This window comes from Vespa velutina, chromosome 9, assembly GCF_912470025.1.
Source record: "Vespa velutina chromosome 9, iVesVel2.1, whole genome shotgun sequence".
Taxonomy (NCBI): domain Eukaryota; kingdom Metazoa; phylum Arthropoda; class Insecta; order Hymenoptera; family Vespidae; genus Vespa; species Vespa velutina.
This window is the reverse complement of record NC_062196.1, coordinates 8,098,540-8,108,539: the sequence shown is the minus strand read 5'-3', so window position 1 is coordinate 8,108,539 and position 10,000 is coordinate 8,098,540. Positions and strand designations below refer to the sequence as shown.

The 10,000-nt window shown below is 35.1% G+C and overlaps 1 protein-coding gene across 8 annotated transcripts in view; it reads right to left on the bottom strand.

The window, feature by feature from the left end:
• Positions 1 to 10,000, bottom strand: part of LOC124951626 (acetylcholine receptor subunit alpha-like) — a 128,276-nt gene that overhangs the window by 61,735 nt on the left and 56,541 nt on the right. The window contains exon 1 of one of the 8 annotated variants that reach the window (XM_047500321.1): positions 2,778 to 3,115. The exons of the other annotated variants lie outside the window; for them this stretch is intronic. Coding sequence (XP_047356277.1) covers positions 2,778 to 2,856 — 79 coding nt within the window. The 5' untranslated portion in view covers positions 2,857 to 3,115. Of the gene's footprint in view, positions 1 to 2,777; positions 3,116 to 10,000 lie in introns of those variants that run through there. 8 annotated transcript variants of the gene reach the window in all.

Genomic DNA, 10,000 nt, shown 5'->3' with positions numbered 1-10,000 from the left:
TTCTTTATTTCTTTCTTTCTTGCTAGCCAAGGTTACACGTTGAAGGATTGCTTCGAAAGAGAGAGAGAGAGAGAATGACTCGGTGGTGGTAGGATAAGAAGGTAAGGGTGAAAAAAATGGAAAAGAAGAGCGACTGATTTAGCAGAGAGAGAGAGAGAGAGAGAGAGAGAGAGAGAGAGAGAGTGAGTGCACTCTCAGAGTAACCACACAATGCCAGTCGATGTTACGTCGTCGTTGGGATATTTTCAGTTCTTTTCTTTTCCATCAGCATCGACTTTCTTCTTGCTTTTCACTCAGGTACTCTCTATTTCTATCTTTCTATCTTCGTTCGTCGTATTTTATTTATTTATTTATTTATTTATTTATTCATTTATTTATTTATTCATTCAGTTCTTTTTTACTTTATAATATTTAAGTACATTCGAAAGCATGTACTTAAGGTTGTAATGAACATCGTTATTTACTTATTTACGACGACGTATGGCGGGGATGAAAGAGGAAGAAAAAAAAAAAAAAAGCAAGAAGAAAAAAAAAAGGAAGGAAAAAAATCCTATGGTAGTAATAGCGTATTAACATTAATGACATTATTGTTCTCTCTCTCTCTCTCTCTCTCTTTTTTCTCTCTATTACAGGTTTTTTATTCTTTTCTCTTTTTTCTTTTTCTTTTTTTTCTTTTTTTTTTTTTTTTTTTCATTTTCCTTTTTCATTCCGCTAAAAGAGTCAACGGCCGTTGGAAAGGTCGGTTATTGAATCGGAACGTGCAGCGAGAGAATTCATATTCGTTGAATTCCTTCGTCGCCTCGACGACAGTCGCCTTATTTTCCTTTTCTTCCGTCAAGCTATGGGGAAATAAAAAGGCCCTGAAAGAGCCGACGTATATCCTCGAGCCCTTTTATGAACTTCGCGCTAGGTCTCTCTTCTTCGTTTTCTTCTATCGGCTCGGCTGTTCGAAACGAACGAAAGAAATGCGAAGAGCGAAAGATGGATAGGTGGGTGGGTGTTTGGGTGAGTTAGTTGGTTCGGAGGAGTGGGGGAATGTGGGCAAGGGGAGGGAGAGAGAGGGTGACTGGTAAAAGAAGGAGGATTGAAGCTTAAGCTTTGAAAGTCAATGGGAGCTTTTACACCGCCATTCTTCTTTTCTATTCTAAAAGATAAATCGTATCTTAAGCAATAATATTTGAACTTTTTTCCAAATTTTACAAACGAATCCATACGAAATATGATGATTCCATTCGTTAAAGGGACGAGTTAATTGATTGTAATGATATTATCGGAACGATTGGATCAATGAAATCCAAGAAATTAAATAAATAAATATACAAAGAAATAGAAAGAAAAAGTATGAGAAAAATATTATATTTTTAAGTAATAAACTGCGAAATAAAAATGCAAAAGAAGATATAAGAAAATTGATAATGGAAAAGAAATGAGAAAATATATATATATATATATATATATATATATTTCGAGGGATAAAAGAAAAAGAAGATAAAAAAAAAGAAAAAGAAGGAAAAAAAAAATGTTCCAAATAGCTTCGTTAGAGCGTTAAAATCGGCGTTCTCTTTCCAACGATCGGAAAAATGGTGGTAAAGCTGGTAGAAAATCGTAGATCGTTGGAAGGTTCCAATATACCAACGATATGATGCGGTCTTTCCAAGTGAAATCTCGAAGTTCGATACATAGCGTCGTTGCATATGGCACTGTCACTGATACGTTGCGAACAAATCTGCGCCAACCATAGACCGTGATGTCTGTTCTCGATAATGAGCGATCTGCAAAAATATCGATTCGTCGAAGGAGATACGTATTCATTCTAGAGAGGTTATATCGACAAATATATATATATATATATATATATATATATATATATATATATATATATTATAAATATATAAATATATATATATATATATTTTTTTTTCTTTCTTCTTTCCTTTTTCTTTCTTTCTTTTTTTTTCCTCCTCTCATAACGTAACGTCCCATAAAAATGTTTTTAGGTTTTCCGTATCCAAAATCGAATTTCAGATTTTTCGCCTAACATATCCTAGCTGTCTTTTTACGAAAATCCAAGATGGATTCACGATACGTCACGCTAGAAGCCGAATTTCATTGCAGATTCCGAAAGCTTTCGAACCTTTTTCATTCGTCGGATATATTTCAATGACAAATGATATGTATAGTCAAAGTGTAACGAAAAATTGAGACTCATATATGATATCAAGGAGATAGATATATTTTCTGGGGATATTATATATCACGTAATAACGTCGACTATAATCTTAAGAAAAGCGAATTGCCGTCTAAAAAGCAAGCTCCTCCCATCTTTTTCCCCAGTGTTCTGTTTTAAGAAATTCCCTAGACGAGAGATAGAGAGATAGACAGATAGATAGATAGAGAGAGAGAGAGAGAGAGAGAGAGAGAGAGAGAGAGAGAGCTTTCTTTCTTTGACGATGCATTGTTGTAAGACATTGGAGAGCTTTTCTTTCTTTTCTTTCCTTTTTTATTCTTTTCTCTTTTCTTTTTTTCGAAGAACACGAAGCCGTCGTTCGGATTATATACATTTTAACGTAAAGTACTCGAAGAGGAGGAACTTTTTATTGCGAAACAACAACAAAAAAAAAAAAGAAAGAAAAGGAAAGGAAAAAAATAAGAAAAGATAAAGAAAAAGAATAGAAATAAAAGGATGATAAGGGTTCGAGAGAGAGAGAAAGAGAGAAATAAAAATAGGGGAACGAAGAAGAGTAAATTTTGGTGTTATCGAAAGAGAACGATCTTACTTGGTTCGACAGAGGGATGACTGCTTTTCGACGTTGCTCGACAATGTCTGCCACTTGGCACCTTGACGCACGCCACCATCCAAATTCTTTTCCTTACGACGTCCTATCACGAAACTTTCGGCGTTGCTATATCCATCCGCGTTCGATGTAGAACCCTTAGAAGATCCCTCCGAGCGTATATAGACGAGAGTATTTTCAAAAGCCTGAAGGGACTCGACGAAGCCATTTTTAACTTTGTTCAATCCTGCGCAACAGTCTCTCTCAAGATCGTGAATCTTCTCCTTATAAAATTTAGACATCGACATTGTACGACAGGATTGCTCGAACGAGTCCAGTTCTTCTTTTAATCGGTCAACTCGTCTTTGATATATCTTGCTATCGAATAATCTCTCACAATTTCCTGTTGTGCAGCTATCCTAACGGATATATATATATATATATATATATATATATATATATATATGGGTGTGTGTGTGTGTGTGTGTGTATGGTGCACGTATGTATATTGTGTATATATATATTTTTCTCGTTATATGGGTGTGGATGGGTGTGGGTGGGTTGGTGGGAGGTGGCGATTTATCTCAAAGAGAAGACGAACTTTTGATTGATGAATGGCGAGAAGAATATTTCAACTGAACTCACGCCATTACCGTTCCTAAAGTGTAAAACTTCGAGAGGATATTTCGAAGATTGACCACCGTTACCACGATTATGTCGACGAGAGTCTACAAAAGGAGGGAATTTTTTTTTTGTCGATTTCCTTTCGTTTTTCTTCCTTTCTTTGTTTTTTTTTTTATTTTTTATTTTTCTTTTTGTTCTCCTTTTTTTTTCTTTTTCTTTTTCTTTTTCTTTCTTTACGAAATGTAAAAAGAGCATTGTCAAAAGAAGAAGACGAAGAGAATAATGATGCTTGTTAACGAAAAAAAAAAATAAAAAGAAATAAAATATAAATAAGTTTTGAGATAAGAAAGAAAGAGAGAGAGAGAGAGAGAGAGAGAGAGAAAAACTTCTCTCGGAAGATTCAATAGTGCGTACCAACTTCGGGAAAAGGGTTATCCTCGGGGATATATCTTTTCTTCATTTTACCAACTTCCAACCACTTAATCGTATTTATTTCTTTGCTTAGATTTTCCCTTTCCCGACGAAGTGCCATTCGTAATTGTTTTAGAACTTGACGTAAAGCTGCGATCCGGGGTAACAAAGCGGCCGAATCTTTTAGGTTACGAATTATTACAGTTTCATCCTCGCTCGCATTAGCCATTTTTTTATATCTTTATTTTCGATTGATCTATTTGTCAAAATAATTCATTAACGAGATATGTTAAAATGACCTCGTAAGTTTCAAAGGGACGCTTAAACTTTCGGATTTCTTTCATCCCTATTTTCTCTCTTACCGATACACTTTCACTTTCTCAAAATGTAGCAACGACCTTTGACAGTTCGAGAATCGATATTTGTCATTATTTTCTTTCTCTCTCTCTCTCTCTCTTTATTATTATCTCTCTGTATTATAGCAAATGTAATCACGATATTTATATTACGAATTTTTAAGCTTCCTGGTTTATTTCAAAATATTTACAGGTCGACCTTATTACCGTGATAGGTATAATATGTATATACGTAGATGATATCGCAAATGAAGAAAATACGAGACTGGCGGAATAACCGCCGTATGTATAATATACGTACATACATACCGTAGGTAGATATTTTACATACACCTTTGTAAATATCATAACACAGAGTCTCTACGTTATAAATTTATCGCGCGGCTAGTAATTACGAGGCGACTACGAAAACGTTCGCTCGTTCATTTTCCACGCTTGCGATGAGATCATCCTCTAGGCTCATCCCGAAGGAAAAAAGAAGAAAGATAGATAGACAGATAAATAGAAAGAGAGAGAGAGAGAGAGATATTTCGAGAAAAAATTTAGTTCCGTTTCATTTCGAAAATTTAACAATTTAATAATACATCAACGTAGTTTTTCTATTCGCTCGTAAAGTCGATATGTCGCCGGTCAAGGAAAAAGAAAAAAAGAAAAGAAACTAAGAAAGTTTTATTTTTTGTTCTCATTCTTCGCGGAAAGAAAAATGACAGGCAAAATTTTTTTTAAATTACCGTAGATTTTATTACCACACCATGGATAATAGATTCGTTCGTGGAAATAATACCCGGTCAATTAAAACTACCGGCATTATTTCAATGTCCCTAGCATTAAATCAGAGTCGTTCCAGGATTGCCGCTCCTCCAGCCTCCATCGAAATTCCATTGATCCTCTTCATCACGGTTCCGACACGTACGTCATCCAATCAATAATTGCACCACGTAATTCCTACTTGCCAATTGATTTTTGCTTCGAAATACATATCTAAGCATATAATATATTTATATATATGTATACACATACACACATACATATATAAATATATATATATATATACACATATATGTATATACTTAGCTATGCATTCGTACAACGTTTAATATATATAAATAGTAAAAAATCTTTATTCATTTTAGAATATAAGATGGGTGTTTCGTGTCAAAAAAAAAAAGGAAAAAAAAAAAAAAAGAAAATATTCTCGATCAAAAAATAATTATATTCGAAGAACAAAAGTACGACGTATAATCGTATAATATTAAACTTGAAAATTATTCAAAGTTCGCGCGTTCGTTTCGAGGTAAAAAAAAAAACGTAATAAATATTGTACTACAGTTTGAAAATAGATTGATATAATAGATACATACAATACGCACACATACATACATACATACATACATACATACATACATACATACATACATACATACATACATACATGCATACATATATAAATATGTATATATGTATATAGAACAATCCTTTAAGTTTTGAAACTAATTTCCCGGAGAAACAATGACGATGTTAAATCGACGCTCGTATTTATTTAAATGATCGAACGATATTATAAGATCTTTGTGGATCTTCGTCGTTTACTTACGCGTATCTATCTAAATACCTACCTACCTACCACCTACCTACCACCTACCTACCACCTACCTACCTACCTATCTACCTAACTACCTATCTACCTACCTACCTACCCATAAGAGATCCCTAGGATTGCTTTCAGAGATACGCCATAGTTTCGTCTTTGCTTGGCTTCGTTATTCAGATTTCAGACTACGCCGTTAAACGAGCCACCCTGCAACTGTTTGTTTACTAGTCCTCCGTGCTATAGTTCGAGGTAATTCGAGAAATGAAATACGAGAAGAAGGAATAGGAGAAGAGAAGAGAAGAGAAGAGAAGAGAAGAGAAGAGAAGAAGAAGAAGAACAAGAGAAAGGAAATAGGGGAAGGAAAGACAATAAACATCTGAAATTTAACCAAATCCTAATGTACATCCTAAAAATCCACTATACATCCTAAAAATTTTTTATTCAAGCGATTTTTATCCAAATCGAATCCTCTACATTATGTTTATATATATATATATTATATATACGTGTTTATATATATATATATATATATATATATATATACTTTGTTTCCTTCGTTATCTATATTAGAATCGATTTGATAGGTCATATTTTGATTTAACCGGATATCTCAGAGATATTTACGATCTACCATCGCATTGAATGGAGCCAAAAGGGAAAAAAATATGGACGCTCTCTCTCTCTCTCTCTCTCTCTCTCTCTCTCTCTCTTTCTCTATCTCTATCTCTATCTCTATCTAATGCCCTCTCGTCCCTTCATCTCCTCTCATCCCATATCTTTCATATCGTCCGAAAAACGATATTCCCGGAAACTAGCCAAGGTTTCGTTTCTACGTGCCGAAGAATATCGTGCCTCTTTGCCATCAAATATTTATGGAGAAACTTTTTATAGATGTAATAACGTTCAATGCCCTATCTGATATGTACCGTATCGTATTTGAAGTTCGACAGATAAGACGAGAGAGTATGAGTGAGTGAGGGATAGCTTTTGGAATAATATACATTCCAATGTGTACGATATCCATTGGTATGAACGCATTTTATGCACTTCCCGATCAATGAAATTTCATTACCTTTTTCCCCATATTATAACGGAAGTGAGATAGATAGATAGATATATAAGTAGATAGATAGATAAAGAGAGAGAGAGAGAGAGAGAGAGAGAGAAAGAGAGAGAGAGAGAGAGAGAAATGCCAAAATTACGGCGTATAATTTGCGCTCATATAAACGCGAAACAATCTGAAACTCGTTAACGATTCCCTCTCTCTCTCTCTCTCTCTCTTTCTCTCTCTGCGAAACATAACGATCCTCTATAGTTTACTATTTGTTCAAGTAAAATCCAGAGAAATGCATAATCGTTTTTGATTTGATTATTAACAATTATAATTCCGATCGTAGTTTGAACAACTGACAATGATCTCTATTTATTTTTTCTTCTACTTGTTCATTAATTGATTTGTTTGTTTATTTATCTAAGAGAAAGAGAGAGAAAGAGAGAGAGAGAGAGAGAGAGAGAGAGAGCCACGTGCCGGTCGTGTTAATTAAGAAAAATTATTAGAAATAGATAATACACTAATGTGGCTTCCGATCTCTTTAAAGGGCTTAATGGTTCGAGTTAATTGTTAGGATCGTCATTGTCGAGCCTAGGAAATTTCGATCCAACACCCTCGCTTGAACGCCTTTTCCTAAACCTGCTCATACCCCTCGCACCCTTCGGCAACTTTAGCCTTCCTGCTGCCATCACTGTTCTCACTAACACAGAATCTTCTCAGATCCAAGATGTTTAATCGGGCAAGAGTGAGCCCCTCGAAGAAGGGTCGTTCCGAAGGAGAAGGGAAAAGGGATAGGAATGAGGTGAAAGAAAGTAAGTGTGAGTTGGTTGAAAACCCGGAGTTTTCATCACGGTAATGCATGCAAGAACTTTCCAAAGGTGTAATGAACGCTATTAACCGAAGTGGTTGTGGCCTTCGACTTTTCCGAGATGACGATGACTTCTATACGTCGACCTGCTGATATTAGAAATATCTCTCTACCTATGTATGTAACTGTATATATCTACATATATATATATATATAGATATATAGTATATATATATATATACACGTATATTCGTACGTTCCTCGTTCCATATATCTAGAATGAACTTTTTTTTATTATACTTGAAACGTGAAATGGCCTCTCGCGCAGGTTAATTAAAAATGACGATCTACGTCGTCTCTAAGAGCTATTTTATTTTCTTACTTCCTCCTCCGCCTCCTCCTTCCCCTCCTGTTCCTGGTCTTCTCTTTTTTTTCTTCTTCCTCATCTTTTTTTTATTTCTTTTTTTCACTTTTCTTTTTTTCTTTCTTTTTGTTAACATCAACCCACAGCCAATTAAATAGTTTAAGAAGTAGTACCTAAAAGAAATTATTGTTCCTCGTTTAGGGATTTTATAGCTCGTATAAAATTAAGTACGTTGGGATACTTGTTAACGTTAAATTCCCGGAAGGAGTTTTCTCCTTCGGCAAGGTCGGTAGATAGAATAGATCCGTCGTCTCTTCTGATCCTCTGCATCCACGGCGAGAGCCTTTTGAGAATCGGGGTAGAAAGTTCTTAAAATAAAACAAACCTTACTCAATTCGACGCGACGGTTTCTGTTCGTTAGAACTCGCTAGCTAGCTAGCTAGCTATTTCCGTCTTGTTGGAGGCAATTGCCAAGGGGCAAAGGAAAGGAACCGATAAAAGAGGTAAAGAAGGGAATTGAAGGAGGAGTAGGAAGAGAAGAACGAGCTTAATTAAACTATGTTTCGTTAACCGCAGTATTCGTGCCTCACCTATTTACGGAATAATCGTTGGTTGGGGAGATGAACGAACGAATAAAGTTTCTACTTTTTGAAAGTTGAAGATGATATAAAACCAAGTTACTTCTTATTCGATGTGACGATTATAAAAAAATATAGAAATATATTATCCTTCGTGGATTTGATGGAGCTAAATATGAATAGTGAAAGAAAATAAGATAATTTTATTTTGTGCGAGTAATATTATGTAAAAATTGTATCGTAGAAGATAGTAAAACTCAAGGAAAACTCGTAAATTTTTCAAATATCTATCCATAGTTAGAGGAACAGAATAGTATGGCTGTGGGAAGGGAGAATTGGTGAAGTTGAATGCGTCGGATAGTACGTGTATGTATATGTCTGTTTGTCTCTGTGTGTGTGTGTGTGTGTATGTGTAAACAACCTTACGTCTTTTACCACTAACTTTTCTCAATAGGAATTTTATAATTCCGATGATTCATAAGAATATAAACAACGACGAAGCGTTTATATTTCCTCATACCATCGGTAAAATATCAACCATAAACGACATACAATAATACGAATGACGTTACATTGTTCGGTCAGATAACGATAGATAACGTAAAATATTATAGGAAAATACATATTGAGCTTCATTTTTTACTTACATACATACATTACATACATATATATATATATACATACATATGTATTTATATACATACATATCTGATGTAACCAACCAGCAATCAAAAATATCGTAAAACGTACCAAAGATATGGTTTACGAGTGTAATACTTACATATCTACGTGAGTATATTTTCACCCATATATATATATATATATATATATACATATACGCGCGCGCGCGCGTATGTATGTATATATATATATGTATGTATGTAGGTTTAGTGATATCCACTTCGAAGTCATATCGATAGTCGAGTTTGCATATTACTACCAAAGAGAATCTTGTTCGTGAATGCGCACACTGCGTATAGTACGCGTATAGTAGGTCCGTTCGGCGAATATTTGGGTCAGTTGGCCCTTAATCGATATATAAGCGCCATGGATGACCTTTGAGGCTCGCACGATTAACTTCAACGTAAAGCTGTCTCTCTCCCTCTCCCTCTCTCTCCTCTCTCTCTCGTTTTCTCTCTCTCTCTCTCTCTCTCTCTATCTCTATCCCCTCTACGCATGCAATCTAGAGGTTTATATGTTTGCTCTGGTCAGACATGCGTAGGTGGTGTTGTTATCTCACATTTCGTACGTGTTTCTGACACTGGCACGTAGGATTAAGCCGAGCTAGCAGATTCTCCAAATAGTCTGTAGTCGAAGGAATCGTTGGTATATAGAGTATGTGCCTATTAGAGGAGTACCATCTATATAATCATCGCCAATCCTTATTTCGTATGAATCTCTTATCTCTAATAAATGCACTACTAGATTTCTAATCGCCGCGGT